Source organism: Pleurodeles waltl, chromosome 11 (assembly GCF_031143425.1).
Source record: "Pleurodeles waltl isolate 20211129_DDA chromosome 11, aPleWal1.hap1.20221129, whole genome shotgun sequence".
Classification (NCBI taxonomy): domain Eukaryota; kingdom Metazoa; phylum Chordata; class Amphibia; order Caudata; family Salamandridae; genus Pleurodeles; species Pleurodeles waltl.
This window is the reverse complement of record NC_090450.1, coordinates 568361299-568383188: the sequence shown is the minus strand read 5'-3', so window position 1 is coordinate 568383188 and position 21890 is coordinate 568361299. Positions and strand designations below refer to the sequence as shown.

The following is a 21890-nucleotide window of genomic DNA, read 5'->3' as shown; positions in this document are numbered from 1 at the left end:
AATGAAGCCCTCACAAAGCAGTGTCTGCTTGATGAGCTAGACATGGGGACCATAGTTGTGCTGCACAAGGAGCGGAGACTGTCAGAGAAGTACGCAACATATCATCCAATTTTACTTATTAATGGCAAATATAAAATATATGCTATGTTGCTGGCGGACAGATTGCTCTAGGTAATCCCCAAGTTGGTGCACGCCAATCAGTGTGGCTATATGCCTGTTTGTAGCACCAGGCATTGCACCAGCAGAGTACAAAAGGCCGTTGCATATAGGGCGCGCTAGAAAAGAGATAAGGTGTTGCTCATAGATTTTGTAAAAGCTTGCAATACTGTAGACGGGGACTTTCTGTGGAACGTTTTGTACCGCATGAGCTTTGGGCCTAGATTCATCGTTATGGTACACTTACTATACATGAATCCCAATACACAAGTCGAGGCAAACTGAGCCTTATCGTATTCCCTTCCTAAAGAGAGCCGTCCAGACAGGGATACCGCTTGCCTCCCTTACTGTTTGCCCTAGTTGTGGAATTTCTGGCAGCATGGGTTAGATGTGACGTACAGACAGAGGGATTCTGTTGGAAAGGTGGGACAGAAGACCGCATAGCTCTCTATGCAGACGATGCTGCTGTTCCTTCCAGACCAGAGACTGGTCCATGCACACTACAAATGCTTGACTTACATGGGTAGGCATTGGGCCTACAAGTGAACTGGACAAAATCCTTACTGGTCCTTTTCACTGGAGCAGTGGGAACAACGAACTGGCACCATTCAATCCCCATGCTTATATTGAGCTTCCAGTATCTTTGTCTATATGTAACATTGCTGCCAAATCTGGCTTTGTCCCTGAACCTAAATAGGCTGCAATCAGATCTCCAAAGTTGGACAAAAGTCCCTTTCAATATAACTGGCAGAGCAGTGTTCTTTAAGATGTTAGCACTGTCCAGATTTATTTGTGCCCTGCAGAACTTCCCATATGTGATACCCCAGCAATGGTTTGACACACTCAAAGCTAAAGTAAGAGCATTCCTATAGGCCAGCTGTGACCCACGCATCAGGTTTAGGGAATATGTCCAATCCACATTTGATGGGGGCACGGCAGACGCAAACCTACAGCTGTACTGTTGGGCCTCCAAGCTTGTCGTGCTCAATGACTGGTTCCATGGAGGGTGGCAGGATCCGGCCTTTAAAAATGAGCTGGCACATATGGTTGTTGACAGTGTGCTGCATACGTTTTATAAGGCACTGCTTCCGGCTTCCCTGCTGGAGCCATCAAAAGTGGAAGTCCAGGCATGGAGGTCAGAGCTGTGTTGAATTGAATGGGATAGGAAGATTATCCTGCAGACCCCATTATATGCAGAGAAATCTTTGGGCCAAGTTGCGGAGCTGGAATAGTTCGTAAAGTGGGACCTGATTGGCATCTCTCAACTTGGAGATATCTGACAAGGCTCCCATATGAAATGCACATGAAATCATTTCAAGACTTTCAGATGGAGTACAGCGTGCATCTGTCCTAATTTCGCAAATATCTTCAGCTCTGACATGCATTGCTAGCCCAAGGTGATGCTATTGGGAAGGCCCCAGAATTTCAGCCCTGTGGGGGCACGCCTAGTAATAGAGCTGCTTGAGTGGGGTGGCATATATATAGAGCGTATAGATCACTAGTTATTAACTCGCCAGATCCATTCCTGACTTCAGGACCAAATGGGAATTGTGGGTGGGAGCCCTGGACAACAGTGAGTGGAGGGAGGTGCAAATGGCTCCTAGCGATATCTTCCAGGCTCTGTCTAATTCAATTGAATGATCTGCATGCTATCTATTTGACACCAGTGAATCTCTGGCAGGCCATCAAGCGACCAACACATACCTTTGTGGAGTGTGGGGAGGAGAAAACTCACTTTTTCCACACATTATGGTCATTCTCCATAGTAAAGAAATACTAATACTCCATTCTCCGAGCCCTAACACAAGCGTTGGGATGCCCTGTTGAGCGTTCAGTCTGGATTCACTTCTGGGTCTACTGGAAACCTAGGGGAAAAAGGGAAGACTGGAAGTTGGTTAGAATGGGGATGTTTGTGGCAAAAAGAGACATTGCTTGGAGAGGGAACTTGGCCACCCCTCTTTCAGTAGTCGCCTGGCTTCAAAAAGGAAGGACCTATTTATATGGCAAGGGGTTGCCCTCATAAACGTACAGACATCGGTAAAAAATAGTGGGGCTTGTCTGGGCTGAATTGAGTGGGTCTTTGTGGTTCTGTGCGAAATCCAGACAAATGATGTACTTGATTCTGGACCTTGTAAAAGTTGCTGTTCTCTCGTATGGGATTTCCATGTGTAGTCATAAGCATTGAATAGTCCCTCCCATGTGCGGGGACTCCAAAACAGTTCTTTAACCCCTTCGCTGCCAGGCCTTTTCCCCCTCCTGTGCCGAGCCTTTTTTTGGCTATTTGGAGCAGTTCGCGCTTAGGCCCTCATAACTTTTTGTTCACATAAGCTACCCACGCCAAATTTGCGTCCTTTTTTTCCAACATCCTAGGGATTCTAGAGGTACCCAGACTTTGGGGGTTCCCCAGAAGGAGGCCAAGAAATTAGCCAAAAAACAGTGAAAATTTCGTTTTTTTCAAAAAAATGGGAAAAATGGGCTGCAGAAGAAGGCTTGTGGTTTTTCCCCTGAAAAGGGCATCAACAAAGGGTTTGCGGTGCTAAAATCACCAGCTTCCCAGCTTTCAGGAACAGGCAGACTTGAATCAGAAAACCCAATTTTTCAACACAATTTTGGCATTTTACTGGGACATACCCCATTTTTACGATTTTTTGTGCTTTCAGCCTCCTTCCAGTCAGTGACAGAAATGGGCACGAAACCAACGCTGGATCCCAGAAACCGCAACATTTCTGAAAAGTAGACAAAATTCTGAATTCAGCAAGGGGTAATTTGTGTAGATCCTACAAGGGTTTCCTACAGAAAATAACAACTGAAAAAGAAAAATATTGAAATTGAGGTGAAAAAAACATCAGTTTTTCTCTACGTTTTAGTCTGTAACTTTTTTCTGCAATGTCAGATTTTCGAAAGCAATATACCGTTACGTCTGCTGGACTCTTCTGGGTGCGGGGATATATAGGGCTTGTAGGTTCATCAAGAACTCTAGGTACCCAGAGCCAATAAATGACCTGCACCCTGCAGTGGGTTTTCATTCTATGCTGGGTATACAGCAATTCATTTGCTGAAATATAAAGTGCAAAAAATAGCTATCAAGAAAACCTTTGTATTTCCAAAATGGGCACAAGATAAGGTGTTGAGAAGCAGTGGTTATTTGCACATCTCTGAATTCCGGGGTGCCCATACTAGCATGTGAATTACAGGGCATTACTCAAATAGACGTCTTTTTTACACACTGTCTTACATTTGGAAGGGAAAAATGTACAGAAAAACAAGGGGCAATAACACTTGTTTTGCTATTCTATGTTCCCCCAAGTCTCCCGATAAAAATGATACCTCACTTGTGTGGGTAGGCCTAGCGCCCGCGACAGGATATGCCCCAAAACACAACGTGGACACATCACAGAAAACAGAGCTGTTTTTAGCAAAGTGCCTACCTGTAGATTTTGGCCTCTAGCTCAGCCGCCACCTAGGGAAACCTACCAAACCTGTGCATTTCTGAAAACTAGAGACCTAGGGGAATCCAAGATGGGGTGACTTGTGTGGCTCGGACCAGGTTCTGTTACCCAGAATCCTTTGCAAACCTCAAAATTTGGCTAAAAAACGCATGTTCCTCACATTTCTGTGGCATAAAGTTCTGGAATCTGAGAGGAGCCACAAATTTCCTTCCACCCAGCGTTCCCCCACGTCTCCCGATAAAAATGATACCTCACTTGTGTGGGTAGGCCTAGCGCCCGCGACAGGAAACGCCCCAAAGCGCAACGTGGACACACCCAAATTTTTGAAGGAAAACAGAGGTGTTTTTTGCAAAGTGCCTACCTGTAGATTTTGGCCTGTAGCTCAGCCGCCATCTAGGGAAACCTACCAAACCTGTGCATTTCTGAAAACTAGAGACCTAGGGGAATCCAAGATGGGGTGACTTGTGTGGCTCGGACCAGGTTCTGTTACCCAGAATCCTTTGCAAACCTCAAAATTTGGCTAAAAAAACACATGTTCCTCACATTTCAGTGGCAGAAAGTTCTGGAATCTGAGAGGAGCCACAAATTTCCTTCCACCCAGCGTTCCCCTACGTCTCGCGATAAAAATTATACCTCACTTGTGTGGGTAGGCCTAGCGCCCGCGACAGGAAACGCCCCAAAGCGCAACGTGGACACATCCAAATTTTTGAAGGAAAACAGAGGTGTTTTTTGCAAAGTGCCTACCTGTAGATTTTGGCCTGTAGCTCAGCCGCCACCTAGGGAAACCTACCAAACCTGTGCATTTCTGAAAACTAGAGACCTAGGGGAATCCAAGATGGGGTGACTTGTGTGGCTCGGACCAGGTTCTGTTACCCAGAATCCTTTGCAAACCTCAAAATTTGGCTAAAAAAACACATGTTCCTCACATTTCTGTGGCAGAAAGTTCTGGAATCTGAGAGGAGCCACAAATTTCCTTCCACCCAGCGTTCCCCCACGTCTCCCGATAAAAATGATACCTCACTTGTGTGGGTAGGCCTAGCGCCGACGAAAGGAAATGGCCCAAAACACAACATGGACACAACATATTTTTTCACAGAAAACAGAGGTGTTTTTTGCAAAGTGCCTACCTGTGGATTTTGGCCTCTAGCTCAGACGGCCCCAGGGGGGGGGGAATGCCCTAAAATAAATTTGACCCCCCACCCACCCAAACCCCCCGTGCCCAGGAGCGACCCTTGCCTACGGGGTTGCTCCCCCTGCGTGACATTGGCGCCAAAAAACAATTCCCCGGTGCCTAGTAGTTTCTGCCCCCTTGGGGGCAGATTGACCTAAAATCGACCAATCTGCCCCCAAGGGGGGCAGAAATGGTCTAAACACAGTTTGCCCCCCAGGGGAGCGACCCTTGTCTGATGGGTCGCTCCCCATCTCTAAAAAAACAAACAAACAAAAAAAAAAAAACACAAAAAAAAAATTGCCCTGGCGCCTACAGGTTTCTGCCCCCCCTGGGGGCAGATCGGCCTAATACCAATAGGCCGATCTGCCCCCAGGGGGGGCAGAGATGGCCTAAAATAATTTTGCCCCCCCAACCCCCCCCCCGGGGGAGCGACCCTTGACTACAAGGTCGCTCCCCTTGCGTGACGGCGCAAAAAAAAGATCCCTGGTGCCTAGTGGTTTCTGCCCCCCTTGGGGGCAGATTGACCTAAAATCGGCCGATCTGCCCCCAAAACGGGCAGAAATGGCCTAAATACATTTTGCCCCTCCAGGGGAGCGACCCTTGTCCAAGGGGTCGCTCCCCATCTGTAAAACAGAAAAACAAAAAAATCCCTGGTGCCTAGTGGTTTCTGCCCCCCTTGGGGGCAGATCAGCCGAATCAAAATAGGCTGATCTACCCCCCAGGGGGGCAGAAATGGCCTAAAATAATCCCCCCTCCCCCCAGGGAGCGACCCTTGCCTAAGTGGTCGCTCCCCTTGCGTGGAATTCACGCAAAAAAAAAAATCCCTGGTGTCTAATGGTTTCTGCCCCCCTTGGGGGCAGATTGGCCTCATCAAAATAGGCCAATCTGCCCCCAAGGGACGCAGAAATGGCCTAAATATAATTTGCCCCCTAGGGGAGCGACCCTTGCCTAAGGGGTCGCTCCCCACCTAAAAAAAAAAAGAAAACATAACAAAAAGGAAAAAATAAAGAAATGATCCCTGGTGCCTAGAGGTTTCTGCCCCCCCTGGGGGCAGATCTGCCTAATAATAGGCCGATCTGCCCCCAGGGGGGGCAGAAAAGGCCTTCCCAAAAAAATGCCCCCCCTGGGAGCGACCCTTGCCCAAGGGGTCGCTCCCGTTGCGTGAAATTCGCGCAAAAAAAAAACCTCCCTGGTGTCTAATGGTTTCTGCCCCCCTTGGGGGCAGATTGGCCTCATCAAAATAGGCCAATCGGGGGGCAGAAATGGCCTAAATATATATTGCCCTGTAGGGGAGCGACCCTTGCCTAAGGGATCGCTCCCCACCTAAAAAAAAAGAAAACATCACAAAAAGAAAAAAAAAAAAAAGGTCCCTGGTGCCTAGAGGTTTCTGCCCCCCCTGGGGGCAGACCGGCCTAATAATAGGCCAATCTGCCCCCAGGGGGGGCAGAAAAGGCCTTCCTAAAAAAATGACCCCCCTGGGAGCAACCCTTGCCCAAGGGGTCGCTCCCTTTTGACAATTGCAAGCAATCCGGCTTTTGAAACCTGTGAGAGACTTCAAAGGGAAGGAAATACATTTCCTTCCCTTTGAAGCCTCTCGGGGTCTCCCCCATGGGATTGAAAGAGAAATGCAAAAGCATTTCTCTTTCAATCGCGCGATGGGGGAGACCCTGTGACTAATCAGCGCGCGCTCGCGCGCTGACGTCACAGGGGGGGTTGGGGGGGTCGGGGTGGGAGGGGAAGGGCTTCCCCTTCCATCCCTGACTTGGGGGGGTGGGGTGGAACCCCACAGAGGGAGTGCTAGCGCTCCCTCTGGGCTCTGTGCACAGGACGTAATGGTTACGTCCTGGGCACAGCAGCACTGTGCCTCAGGACGTAACCATTACGTCCTGGGCACAGAAGGGGTTAAAATATCTTAAGTGGAGATTTTCACCTTTCTTCAGGAAGGCCTGTAAAGGCACTAATGTATATAATTTAAGATGTTTTGTAAACAGTATAAATCTCCTTCACAAACCCCTTTTTATGGTAGGGATGAGGAAGAACAGGGCATAGTAGCCTCATAGGCTGCCATTATATTGCTAAAGTAGAAGCTGTGCCTTTAAGAAGCCAGAGACCACCTGTATCCCATTATGCTCAGCTGGTGGCAGTTGCTTCGGTTCTTTTTTCTGATTCCTGTGGACTCTAAAGCATTGATCTCAACCTTTCACAGGTTTTCTTCATTCAACGCCTACTAGCTGTTTCAGCTTGTTCCTGTTATTTTTGACAGAGAACTGTGGCTTTTGCTCAATAAAATGCCTTCTCTGTTTGATAAATGCCCTCGGTGTGCAGAAAAACGGCCGTAACAGACCCTCATGAGATCTGCATTATCTGCCTCCCTTCCTCTCATCTTCTTGACACCTGTGAAATCTGCAAAAAAATGTTCCAGGCGCACACTGCGTGCCAGAGAGAAGGTTTGTCTACAGGCAAGAGAAGAGAGAAAACAACATCATAACCAGCCTGCCAGTGGACCTCTAAGAGAGGGGAAGGTCGATCTTTCACCAGGGCTCTCCCTTCAACTTCCAGTGGACAAAGGAGAACAAAAAAAACTTGTTTCTGTCCAGAAATAACATTGGTCCCGGTCGACATCGAGGACATCGACTTTGAGGCAAGTCACGGCACCGACCTGCTCTTGGCCAAGGGCTGGATCGACATCTGAAAAACAGCACTGTTTGCCGTTGACACAACACCAATCGACGTAGGGGGATTTCACGCCGTCATCTCGTCGCAGGTGCATGACATTGAGGAGTGCCTCGTCGTCCACATCTGCTGGTTCGCCTTTGACACGGCATGGACGATCAACGTTGAGAACCAAATATCAATGCGAGAGGTTGAAGAGTTTGTCAACATCAAGGAGGGATGCAAGAAAGAGCAGAAGAATTTCATCTTTTACTGAGTCTTCACCTTCTCTTTGGTGTTGCCAACTCTCTATCACTACCATCTTCACTTCCTCCACCAGATTCATCTCTTCTGCTGCCGCCTCCACTGGTGCTTCCTCCACCAATAGCGCCTCCTCCTTTACCACCTTCTTCAGTTTCTATGAGAACACCAGCACCTAGGACACCAACACGTTCCCGATCACGCCAACATTCTTGTGGTCACACACCAGGGTATTCCTCTACAACCATCATGGATATCTCCAGAGATCAAGGTCATGCTCCCATCAACGGTATTCTGATTATTCAACATCTTCCACCAGAGACTATTCACCAACCTTGTTGGGCTCACCACAGCCTCGGGTCTCTCCAATTGATGACATTAAAACCTTTCCAGAGGTACTAGTACATGGGACTGCAAAACTCAATATACTGATGTCAGTACCCACACAGTTCGCATCAGTGATATTTGAGATGCTACATCAGCATACTGCTACTAGACCACTACTTCCATTAGTCCCTGGTCTCCTTGAACTGGCTGTGGATTTGTTTCTCTCTCCAGCCATGGTCAAGCCTGCTCAATCCATGCTTCAAAAGCAGTATCGGTCTCTGAGGAAGTATTCCTTTGTGCAGATCCACCACCAGATTCTGTTGTTATTTTGACTGCTAAAAAAAGTTCACTCCACCTCTCCATCATCATCTTCTCTTCCAGATAAGGATAGTTAAAAATTGGATTCTGCCAACTGCAAGGTCTGCAGTACAACGGCAATTTAGTGCTACAGCCCTCTTGGGCAAATATGACCGAGCACTTTGGGATTCAATCCACCAATTTGCTGAACACCTGCCAAAGGATAAAAGGGAAGACTTCTTGGAAGTAATAAATGAGGGGGCAAAGGTTTCGAACGAGATTATAAGCGCAGCTGCAGATTCCTCCATCCTTGCAGCACATATCTATTGTCAGAGAGTTACCTTACAAAGACGCTATTGGCTCTGACCAATATCTTTAAAACCAGAAGCACAACACTGCATTAAGAATTTGCCATTTTCAGGCTCCACTCTATTTGGTAGCCATGCTGATGGTGAGATGGCAAGAATGAAAACTGTAGGGGTCCTGATAAAGATATGGCTCACTTGCAATCAACAAGGGTTTCAACACCGTGTTGAAGTATGTATTAAGGAGACATACACCCGTCTTATTCCGTAGAGACTTGTAATGTTTGCTGGTTAGTATTTGGTAGAAGAGTCCTGAGTGAAGAAGGGCTGAGATTTCTGTGAAGTGGTATGGTGCCTTGAGGCAGGTGTCCTTAGAGTTCTGGCTACAAATGAGTACGCATAGTCTCCAGCTTTTTCTAGTGGCTTTCCCTTAAACCTGGGTGAAATTTAAATCACGCCAGCATAATTTTGGGAGTTTGGCAGTAAGCTTGACATGTGAACTTTCCAAAATCACGCCATTACCTCACTTCATGGACTTTTGCACCATTTGCAGTAAAAATTGACAGCGAAAGCAACTTTGTATTAAAAATCTACCACGAATGCAAGTGAACAACAGCATGTGAGAACTATTTGTTTGCGGTACTTTTGTTAATTGCGTCCCCGTGCCAAAAATTGACATGTGGACGCATTTTGTATTGTAATATAGCACAAAGTGATGGATATGTATTTTGCGTAATTGATAAACGTTTGCATGGGAATTTCACAGACTCCTACATCCACTAAAGTTTTGATACATGCTGGCTGTAATGTGGTGTACAGCAGAGGAAATCAGGGTGTTTTAAGTGCCTGGTGATAGAATGCCTTCATATCTATCAAGTTTGGCCCAAAGGCTCTATTTTCTTCTTCAGAGCCTATGCTTCAGTTTATTAGTTAAAAAGTTATTTAGTTATCCTTCTGTAAATATAATAGGCTGATCTTTGGCACATCGATTTTGAGAGAACAAGGCAGAAATTTTGTTTAAAGTGTGAAAAGAAGTATAAATTGAATCCTAGTCACAATCTACATTTCCCATCTGTTTTTGAATGTTTTTGTCTTTGACAATGGCTGAATCGACACTTGTGAAATTGCATTCACAACCAGTAAGTTATCTTTCTTCTGGTGCTGTTTGGCGTTTGCCAGGCATCGTATGCGACCAAGGAATGACCTCCCAGATCTAGACAAAACAAAATTAATACATCATCTCTGTTTTAACTTTGCTTTGCATCTACGTGTTTTAGATTAATAATTTCTGTACATATATTTGTGCTTCTTTGGGTGCTAGCCAACATTTTCAGCATCTGCAGCTGCTGTTTGTAAGTGTAATCTTGCCATCAATATATATGGGATAAAATACCCCCTTCTGTTCATTATGAGGATATTTCAAGTCACCGCAGTGTTCCCTACAGAGGCTCAATGTAATGTGCAGTAAGGAGGTATTTTATTTCATATAATATGTGGGCTTTGCCCCTCCTTCTAAAAACACATTAAATGACCAACAAGTGGCCATGTGCTATGTGTGACACCTTCTTCTCTCTTGCCTATTTAGTCCGCTGCACTTTTCATGTTGCGATTTTCCAGTCAATAACGTTTATTTCAGATAAAAATATCCATAAAACACAACAAACAACACAAATATTCTTTCAAAAAAACAATGACAATAAAAACATTACAATTGTAACCCATCAATAAGTGTCTTTTGTAAAAGACAAGTATCACCTTTATTCAAATCAAAGTTTAAATGTTTATGTATTTACGAGACAGAATTTCCTTCCTAACTTTGAAACAAAATTGCATGTCCTGAATGCAGTATGCTGCAGGGGCAGACATTGCTGATGGTGTGACACGTGATGTGGGGCCTCTTTGCAGCTTTGTTTAGACAGCATCCAGAAGTTAGAGCTGGCCTATCTTAAAAACAAAACCCAGTACTTGTGTATAAAAGTTAGTTAGAGGAACTAAAAAAAAATATTATTTCAGCCTTCACCCGCGAAAGAAATGATTTTTGTGTGTTAGGTCGGCTATCTCAGCTCATACTAGACAGCCTCCATTCTTTCCCAGAAACAATGAGGGAAGTTGGAACGCAGCCTCAAGTACTGTCTCTGTGAAGTGGCGGTTTCTTTCTTAACACTGTTCACACACACGTGTTTGTGTATACTCACACGTCTTGGACGAATGCGCATTTACTTCCTTCATTCTGATGATGGTGACTCCCCTTCTTTCCATGCCACGTCATCAGAAGGTTACATTTGCAGAACTCGGACTTTAACGTTTGAGGTTGGTGGGGTTTGTAACGCCCCATTGACATGCTGGAAGGGAGGTTGCTGCCGCCAGGCTGACAAATACGCATCTCCGAGAAGGCTGACAGACTCGATCTCGTTTCCGAGCTTGATATGTAGGTTTCCCGGCCAGTTGATTGTTGCAGCGTTGTGGAATTCGCTGGGCACTCGAACTCTTTTGCTGCGTATGCAGCCCTGAAAGAAGCGCTGGCAAAGCTAATAGGTCCTGCCTTTAAGACGAATTGGCACTGTCAACGGTTTCTGTTCATGCCCTACTGCATGAAGAAAGATGCTATAAAGTGGCTGTGTTATTTTGTATACGCATACATATGCGTGCGCTTCACTGAGCATGGCGCGCTCACAGATGAGAGAGAACCATACAGAGCTGTATGGTATTCCGTTTTGCGCACTGTCGTGGCAACGCAAACGTCAGGAGATAATACCCGAAGGAACACGCATGCCCAAGACCCAGGGAACTTGTATTATGAAATCCAGCACAAACATCGTCCAAATCCAACATTACGTTAACACTGTTACTTGTGCTGCAAATGTTTTTCTTATATTTTCCACTATGTTTTTATGGTTAAAAATGATGTACAATTGCCGAGCTGCCTCGTATTGTCAATCTGCTTTCTAGGAGGCTGTAAAACATAACATTAGGTTTGTGGTTCGGACGTGGAATCTTCTAATTACAGCCAACCCTGCCAAGTGTCACGCATCTCGCGTTAGAATAACACATTTCCAGTCATTTTCCTGCATTACCGCCAATGCCTGAGGTTGTCACACAAGTCCCGACGTGCTGTAAAACATTCTTGCTCCTGTATCTCATTTTACTAGGCAAACTCCAAGGAGTGTTTATCAAAGGCCATAAGGTGGCGCTGGTGTACAACAGGAGGTATAGGAATCTCGATATATTGTGATGATCTTGTATAACTTAACTCAGTACTCATGTAAAATGCTTCAATACCGTCAGGCTGATTTTGCGCTATATTAAAAATGAATTGCAAGTGGTGGGGACAGTGTGTGGGTTTTATGGAGTGGGATGGAAGGAGATGGCACGTTCAAGAAAGGAGGGCTCCCTAAATGAAATTGGGAAAACATTACGAAAGGGTTATTTCAATAATTAGTTGTGACTGTCACAGTTCAGCTGAGTTATAACAAAGCTTAATTTTTTATTTTTCTGCTCCCCTCCTACTGGATTCTGCATGGGTTTATTGACTGAGGGCATTGAAATCCAATTTACATACATATAGGAGACAGCCTTTAGGTTTCTTACCAGGATGGCTGTCAGCAGTGCTACCACATAACAGATAAATGAAAGTGACCTTGTGTAACATAATCTGGAACTGATGTAAAGCTCTCCAATACCCTCGGCCAATTCTGTACTATATAAAAAAAATTGTGAGAGGGAGTGGGTGGGGACAGGAGGACACAGCTTTCACAAAAGCTGGGTTTGCAAATTAAATTGGAAAAACATTAGGGAAGACTGACCAGAAATTAGTAATGGCTGTCACATTTAGGATGATTTAAAAACAAAGCTGTATTTTTTTTATTTAGAAATAAACGCAACTGACCTTATGAAATGTAATCCTGTGCTCATGTTTAGAGCTACAGTGGCCTATGGCCAATTATGAGCACTATAAGAAAACATAGAGACGGACGGACTTTATTTTTTAATTTAGAAATAAAAGAAATTGACCGTGTATAACACAATCCGGTACTCAGTGCTTCAGTGCCGTAGGGCCAATTGTGAGCGGTAAACAAGTAGTGACCAGGGGTGGAGCAGGATAGGAGGAGACGGCCTGCAATACGATGCACTCTTATGCAGTGCTACACTAGAAAGAAAGAAAAAAAATGTACCTCTGTGAGCTTGCAGCCAGCGGAAGGACAGTGGCTGGAGACAGGAAGCTGTATATGGTCCATGCTCAACATAACAGAGGAAAACAGGAAGAGAAAGTGAAACTGAGAGGTTCTGGCCAATGAGAAGAAAGGAAGTGAGGAAATGAGTGATGTGGAAGCCAACCAGTGGTAAGTAATCCACAGGCTCTAAGTGCCTTTAAAGGTTTTTTGTGTTTACAAGAGACTCATAATCAACAGCGCTGTCTCAGGAGAAACCTAAATAGCTTGTTCTTTCCGGACAGTTGTTAATCATTCCACATCTGACTCTTTTCTAAATTATGTAGTTCTAAAATTCCAAGAGCGTTTTAGAAAACTGTATTTTGACATCAAAAAGTAGAAAGATTTTTTGGTCATTTTGACTTTGACAAAGCAGAGCATCCACCAAATAATGGGGAATGCATTGTCCAGGAACCTTATGCTCCCCCTGCCAATTTAGAGGTGGGGGTGCCGGAGAATTCTACCTATGAAGCCTCAGCTTCCTCCATCAGTGAAAAGTCTTGAGCTAGTGTCCTTTCTGCTACAAGGCTAACCAGATCACAGTGAGTGTTTCGGCAGAGCTATGTTCTTTGGATCTCCTTGTTAAAGACTGCCACTCGAGGCATGTCGGTTTGAGATGGGAAAATCCATCAATGGAACTGATATTCAGGGAGAAACCACCCTGTGCATCAGGGAGATTGTTTTTTTTTATTTTTCTAAAGCAAATTCCCTTTTTTTTGTGTCCACGCATCCTTCTTTTCACTGCATGGTTGAAAAAAATGAGGAGCTGTGAGTCATGCACAAATATATATCTGTTATAAGAGCCAGTAATCCAGTTTAGCATTGACAGAGCACTTTTCAACATAGTCTTTTCACTGTTATCATCAAGAACGTAGAATTGGTTCTGCAGATAGTATCCTGCAGATTCAAAATTCTGCAGCTGGTATCTCGTATTACCACTTATTTCTCTTGTATTTTTTTGCCATTCTCACTAAATATGATGAGCCATCTGACATCCATACAATTGGGTAATCTTACAAATAACTCACACATCCAAGTAGGACTTTCACTAGAAAAGAAATTTCCGTATAAAGAAGTATATAAAAATTGGATGCCCAAGAAAATTTCATAAAATATGGGACCCGTGGAGGGTGTACTTTGGAATGGTTGGAGGGGATGGGTGGTAATAAGTTGAAGGGATGAAAGTACAAAGGGCAGCAGTCTTCAAACACCTTCAAAACTGCTAGTAGATGTCTTAGTCATGAAGTCTGACAAGGAAAAAATTATTAATAAAGCAATTGTACCATGTCTTTAAAATTGAAATGTAATAGGATACCTTTTCTAATACTAAAATCAGGAAAACGTTGTTCAAAAAAAAAAAAAAGCGAGAAATATATAAAAATTGCATAATGTAAATGTAGCCTAAATAGATGTATCTAAAAAAACAAGTAAAAATTACAAATGGACTTACAAATTAATTTTAGGCAAAATAAATGAATGCAGCTTCTACCTAAACCAGTTCATTTTTTTTAGAATTCTTCTAGTGGGCCAAGCAGCTTCTTCAGTGTGTTTGGAAACATTACTCTTGATTCAAGGACATCTAACATTTCCCAAAATCCTGACCATTCTATTGGCTGGAAACCAGAGTTTTTGCCTCCAGGATGATCTCCAATATGATAGATTCAAATGAGAGAGTGGTTGATAAGCTGGTGGAGATTGCCTCCGCCATTGCCTTTTACTACCAAGACCTGTACACAAAACAGGAGCGCCATGAATGCAAGCTCTCCACTCCTCTCGTGAATGAATTCCTCTGATTGACTTTGGCCACACCGTACAGAGATGAGCTTAAGCAACCTGTCACGGTGAAAGAGATATATGCACCCAGGCAAAACTCTGGTCCTGACAGGTCACAACTCGAATATTATAGTAAATGTAAGTCACTCTTCTCTCCCCACCTATTGCACCTGTATTAGGAGGCCACAGAAACATGCCCGTTTCCACTTGGGCTCGACCTGGCAACAATTAGTCTTTAATAGCATGGGACACCCACCAGAACACTTCTCCTGTGGCTCAGTCTTCCTCATCAATGAGGGGATCAAGATATTTGCTAGAGTCTTGACCAAAAGGCTACAGCGCATAATCACCCTTTCTGGTTCATCCAGGCCAGTGTGCCTTCATCCCGCATTAGAGTACCCAACATTGTATTCAGAGTGCATGCTACCTTTGCACAAGATCATACTCTCTGGGACAATGGCGCCTTCATGCTCGTCAGAGCAATCCCACCTTTGTATTAGACGATTCAGTTTCAAATACCTTGGCATACGCAAGGTGCTAGAACCCTTGGCTCACCTGAAGCTTAAATCTGGCCCCATTGTTCACCTAGACGTGTAAAGACTTAAGCGAATGGTCCATTCTCCTGCACACTATAAAAGGGAGAGGGCCTTTTCTAAAATGCTGTTTCAGCTAAGGTTTCTATACATATTACAAAACTTCTCCATGGTAATCTCCCAGAGCTGGTTCGCAGACCTGAGAGCTAGTGCTTTTTTTCTTGCTCTGGCCAAACTGGACTCCACATATTTCATTTGTTAAATGCACTCAAACCACTTATAAAAGGGGTATGGAAATTGTGGAACTGCAACTCTATTAATGGGCCACACAAACCCTGGTACTAAACAAAGGCTGCATAGGGAATACATAAAGCTAGCATTTCACACTGAAATGTCCCTAATCAGGAGTGAGAACATACTGGGTTTAAGGTACGGGAATCCTCTTTCGAACTCACTCTCAGAGGCAACTAAGGTAATTATTTTATGCTGACAATCTGCCTTCCACTAGATAGGATGGGATAAAAAAAGACCATGCTTGACACAGCTCTCTAGCTTCTTCACAGCGCCTGGCTGGAGGGATTTGTATGGTGGGACCTCATTGGGATATCTAGTCTAAGGGGCATTTGACAGGGTACACATGATATTGTTACAGACCATTTAAGAAGAATTTGACCACGACAAAACTCAATTTTACAAATAGTTACCAGCTCCTCTATGAACAGGTTTACCACCAGAGCTCCTCGATTGATCCCTCTATCTAAAGCTTCCTAGAATCCAAGATCAGCCCAGGCCCACTGGGGAAAGCATGGGTTTCACACATCGACAAACTTCTAATTATAAACTCCCCAACTTGTTTAAGGCACTTCAAGAAGGCTGGAAAGCCTGGGTGAGCCCCTTGAAAGAAAGTCCCTACAGAGATGCCAAAATAGCCCCACATGAGCTTCCCTGGCCGTTGCTCCTCATGCAACTTAATTCCTTGCATGCTGCCTATTTCACCCCCAAGAAGCAGTGGTGGGCTGACAAGATTTCCCCCACCTTTGCACTTTCGCAATAATGCCACTAGAAGTGTTTTATATGTGATTTCGAAATGCCCTGCCATAGCACAGTACTGCTCAAAATGTTAAGCACACTCTCCGTAATCATGGACAAGACCGCAGTCCTTTCCTCCCCTGTTGCTCTGTTAGGCATTCTGTGACTCAGTAGGTAAGGGTGTATTGTAATAAAACATACAGGCAAAGACGCCTCCGTGTGCCTGATTATTTAGAGGCGCTGGCACTGTTCATAGTTACCGGCCACAATAGTCATTAAAAATGCTGTAAGACATAGTCGACAAACTAAAAAAAAAAGGTTTACAAAAAAGGAACAAGATCCACGTATATCGTCAATCACCTGGCCCATAGGTGGAGTGCTGTCTGGGGGGTAATTATTCTGTCTACAACAGGACAGAGGCATCTTTTCTCAGAGAGCTGACATGAGGAGGTGGCAAATATAGGGGCTGTTTTTTTGTTTTTTAAGAAAAGGGCCAACACTACAGTTTGTGTAGTAGGTGCAGTGGCACTGAGACGAAGGGTGTGTGGGGGCTACTACATCCCAATTATGGCAGTTTTACTAGCAAAAAGCCGAGTGGAAACCCATTTTAATTGCTAGTATTAGGGGCTACGGCACCCTTGTTCCAAATATAACACGGCCTAAGCAGGGGGAATGTAGTGTGAGATGTGGGGCTTTGTCTCCCTTTTTTTTATTACACGTAGGGGCAGACAATCTAGTTTGAGCCTCAGGCCTGGAGTTATAGCTCTTTGGCGTGAGCATAGGACAAAGCCTGTTTCGTAGGGCTGTAGGTATCATTGGTGTTGCAGGTGCAGTGGCACTGAGGCTTAGGGGTGTGAGGGGCTAACCAGACTCCAATTCTGGCTTTTTTACTAGCCCTCCTTGTTTGCATTAGGACCCAGTGCACCCTTGTCGTGCTTGGACCTCGCACCAGTGGCTCAGGAGATGTGAATATTGACGCCAACGAGACAGATTAGCTTGTGCCTCAGCGAGATGACAGAAGGGGTATGGCGCTAAAGTGGGGTCCATGTTTTTAACAAGAGTAGGAGACAGCCCGCGTCACGAAGCATTAGCTATTATTAGTGCAGCAGATAAGGGTCCCACTGCATCAGAATCGCGAGTGTTATTTTTTTCAAAACAGGTATAGGGCCTTGTTTGCATTAAAGCTGTGGGAACCTTTGCTGCAAAGTGGAGGCAAGACGTGGGGGTGCATTGTTTTCTTAAAGGGGCAGAGTCTGTTTGAGGACTGAAGTGATGGTGAAGCATGATGGGAACGGCAGAGGCAGGAGGCAGCCTGCTACTCAGGGCTGCAGTTATCTTACTGCAGTCGGTGCAGCTGCATTAGGGCCCAGAAACGTGAGGAGTTTACAACACCCTAATTATGTGGGGTAGAGTGTTTTGGTCTATTTTTGTTTTTGTGTGGCATATTTTGCTCTTTTATAATGCACTCATTTAATGCAGAACTGCAGCTACAGAAAAGTACCACTGAAATGATCGCATATTTCCAGTCCTCCGTGTTCGGCCTTGCCACCCCTGCTCCCCCAAATCTTGCCATAAGGTTTTGTAAAGGGGCCCTACGTTAAAAAGAGTGTTTTTAAAAAACTGTATTAAATATAACATTTCTGGTTTTGGTAAATGAAAAACATTTCATTTAATTTCTGTACAGGCCAAATCAACAGCTTCTCAAGACAGCAAGGCGAGCGCAAATGGACTTTGAAAGGAGCTACGGAAAGCGCGAGGATTGCGGACTCCGTGCGGCATCGGCAGACCGGAGGAGCCCGGAGCCCGGAGCCCGGGCTCAGTGTTAGCAGCGTGAACGGGCGGCCTGTGACTGTTGAGCAAGCACTGGAAGGAAGTCAGGTCGATGACGAGTCCGGCACCCCTTGTCCATCTCTCTCGTGCGTCTCCACACTCCGCCCTGTTATGCTCATACCCATCACGTGACCTTGTGTGCTCATTGACTGACACATTAAATAGTAAACATCCCTGCCTCTCTGAAACTGTACCTTTCCTGCCAGAGGTGCTCTTGTAACATTTCTTGTAAACTTGTAAAAATGTAAATAGCTAACATACCTTGTCAGAACCTCTTACTGCACAGTTATTTAAAATTGATACCTACCCGGTTCTCCTACTTGACTGAGGATGGCAGACGCCCGAGTGTACTGTAAATGCAGACAGGGAGGTCAACTGAATTCACAAAATGCCATGGGTAACAAAAGTGACATGACTCACCGTTTGACCTGAGTGTCATCACCTAGTTCAGTGGCATAACACAAATGATGGGGCATCTTTCCAGACGTTTGTGAAGACTCCAGGATGTTATCTATATTCATAGCTTTAAGGCTGAGTGGAGGCAGCCGAAGGGCCACCGCAGGGGCTGCAGGAGCCTTCATTACGCCCCCGAGGTTGGTGACCCCTTCTCTCACCCTCCGCCTCTCAACAGGCTCCTCTTCACTGGGGCTAAGGGCAGGGTGAGGTTTGAAAACTACAGAAAGTAAACAAGATATTACAGCCAGGTTTGCTTTTTGATTGTGCTGCTATTTTTATGGTTGCTTAGCTCAAGGTTAGCTGGGGCATTGCCAAGTGTACCGAAGAGCAGGTCAGAGGGAGAGGTTGTTACACCTGCCCATTCCTCACAGACACCCGTGAATACAAGGGAATCTCTGCATGGCACTATTTTACGCCGCCATGCCTCGATTTGTTCTTGGCGAAAGATCCCTTGGCACCGCCCTCCCGAGCAAGAAGGAAAGATTTTTGAATCACTTAAACATAGAAGCGAAAATATCACTTTTTTGGGGTCATACACAAATTTGCTAAGTCCCTGGCAGTTATTGAAACTAGCTTGTCACAGAAGATGCTAACCAGAGCCCTTTATACATTTGCTAACAAGTGTGGAGAGTCCCTGTGTCACAAAGGTGCACAAACCATACTTAGCACATTCCTGGCTAAGGTGTAATTTGCATCTTTAACATTAGGGCTGTATCTTCAAAATAAGACTGTTGTACACAGTCATCATCACACTACCATCGAGGGCACAAGGGTTTGTTACGCAAGTGTCTGTATTGGTGCAAATGCCCTGTCACACATGTCAGTGGATATGCACTGCCCACAAAGGCAGTACACAAGTGTATATTAATCTTTGTCTGCTTGTGAATATGCCCTAGTGCCCCTGCTGTGGCAAGTGTGATATAATATTTTCACTGTTTGTGATGATGACCAGCTGCATCCACAGTGCACAAAATATATGTACTGTGCTGTGTTAAGTGAGTGCAAATGTGAATTATTTTAAATTATACACCAGTATGGGTTGCTTGTGAAAAAAGTGGATCATGAAAGACATTTGTTATCATGGGCATTTTTTAAGTGCTTGGTAAAGTCTGAATTTCTTTTGAAAAAACAATGCTTTGTTTTCTGTTGACATTCATTGTAATGTTCTGCGTATGGGAATTGTGCTCTGTAGGGAGCAAACAAACATAACTGTATCGAAAGATACTTAGAAAAGTATTGGTAGGTTGTTCAATATTGAACAGTGAGGGCTGTAAATCACAGTGTTTTCTCGCGAAGAAGACGCACTCAACCCTCCCAAAAGCCTTTTGGTTGTGATTTAATAGTGCAACCATATTTATAGCTGGCAGAAGGGGAATTTTATATAAAAGTAGAATAATTTCACTTTGAAGTTGACCTACTTGACCACAATGGCAGCTCCTGCGAAGGCACTGAGTTTGGTGCGCAGCTGCCTTCTTTTAGGTATCCGTGCAGCAACCTTTTTTCAGAAACAAACTTCCAAAGTAGAAGTTAGTTTGTGAAATACAAAAAACAAATGGTCTGCAGACACTTGGAGTTTTCTCCCAGACTTGGAGGGGGCCGTTGTCTTTTTTTCCTGAGCGTAATTGCCAGAAAAAAAGGGGCATCAGACTGTCCATTCTAAAGAGGGCAGGTGGTCAGATGCACTTACTCTAATGTTGCCTACACTCCTGGGACGGTAGAGTGTGTTTTTCAATGGCAGAACCTGCAGGGGCACTAACATTAGGAAGTTGACAGTCTACCCAATTCAGGCTTGAGCTGGCGGACCAAGCGTTTGGGAGACCGGGAACTTCCTCACATTTGCAACAGAGTACCTTGTCCACCAAACTCTAAAGCAGGCCCTTAGTTATTGCCATTTCGTTATTATACTTACGGACCAGTTGTCAGTTTTTACTTGTGACACAAAGATAAAATGTGTACCCCTTGATTGGATAAAAGGTGGCCCTGATTATCACCTTTTGTTCACTGATGATATAATTACCAGATGAGAGGATTTCCTACTTCCCAGGAAGATGAATCGAAGTCCATCCATCACCTATTTGAAATCGTTATCTCGGAGGCCATCAATCGGAAGGTGGCTAAAAGGATGTCCAGTTGTCAGTGGGCATTCATACAGTATGCTGCTAATTTTAAAAGTGAGATATAATCCTCATACTGGGCACTGCTGCTATTACTTGTCATTGTAGCGCACCTCTAGTGTGATTTTGACCATTTCAGAAGGCATTTCGTTGCACGAAAAACGAGGAAGCAAATGTGCATTCTAGGATCAGTTAGGGTCCTCCACTTACTATGCAAAGCATTTGGTGGTAAGATTATATATATATATATATATATATATATATATATATATATATATATATATATATATATATATATATATATCTTTTGTCTTGAAACATTTTACACTCCCCTGCAAAAGGATGTGTAAGCTACAAGGCAGCCTGTGTAATAAAATTAATGTTAGCGGGGTGTGGGTAGATATTGCAGTATTCGCTCCTTGTGTGCTACTCAGATATAATGAGTAGAAGCACAATCTTAAGTAAAACATCTAGGAATAAAAGCAATTTGAAGCAGATAAGGATTGGTGGGCTCTTTCCCCTGCCTACACCTGTGCTATAATGGTTATCTGGTCTCCTGCTTTAACTTTATTAATCAACTACTGGTTAATGCCCAGGACCAGTCTTGTCACACTTGGAGAAGACCTCTCCCAAGCGTTGCATGCTGGTGGCAGAATCGAGGGAGTGAGGGCTAGCTTGCAAAGGAGTGAGATCTAGATTGTATTCCACAACACAGTTAAGACACACCTGGCACTACTACAGCAGACACAAAACTGTGGTTAGTAGTAGGTATGTGGTTGTCAGGTCTACAATTCTGCCACCTGTAAGTCTACTATGTGGCCAGTCGTACCAAGCACACCAGTATGTGAAAAGGCAATGTATGGATGCTTCCCACACTCTATCCACACTGTTTTATTTTTACCTCCTCCAGTTTGCACTTTTGTGATTAGGGCTGTTGTCCTCTGAGCTTTCACAATGTTTTCAGTGATCTAGAAAGAAGGTCTTTCTTTTAATCTCAGTTTATGAAAATGCCTTGGGACATTTCACCCATTTCCACCTATTTCATATGTGCAAATTTGCATTGGTGCTCTGTAACTAATCCATGTAGATTTCTCTATTCTCTACCCTAGCCTATAAATACGAAAACCTATTTCCAACTGTGGAATGGAAAATTTTGACAACCTTTTTTTAATAACAATCATGTAAAGTTTAACATTGTACACACTGTGTGGATAAATAACAACTTTTTAAAGGTAAAGTATATGGTGAACATGTGCCAAAATATTTTGTCTTTTATTAATTTAATGAATTTTGAACTATTTTACTGGTATTTAAGCTTACACGTTTTAG

General features: G+C 44.3%; 1 protein-coding gene across 2 annotated transcripts in view; it reads left to right on the top strand.

Moving 5' to 3' along the window:
* Positions 1-19570, top strand: part of LETM2 (leucine zipper and EF-hand containing transmembrane protein 2) — a 164473-nt gene extending 144903 nt beyond the window's left edge. Inside the window, exon 12 of one of the 2 annotated variants that reach the window (XM_069214016.1) lies at positions 17846-19570. In XM_069214016.1, coding sequence (XP_069070117.1) covers positions 17846-17896 — 51 coding nt within the window. In that variant the 3' untranslated portion in view covers positions 17897-19570. The remainder of the gene's footprint in view (positions 1-17845) is intronic. The other variant, XM_069214017.1, reaches the window with a different exon arrangement.
* Positions 19571-21890: the final 2320 nt, after the last annotated feature.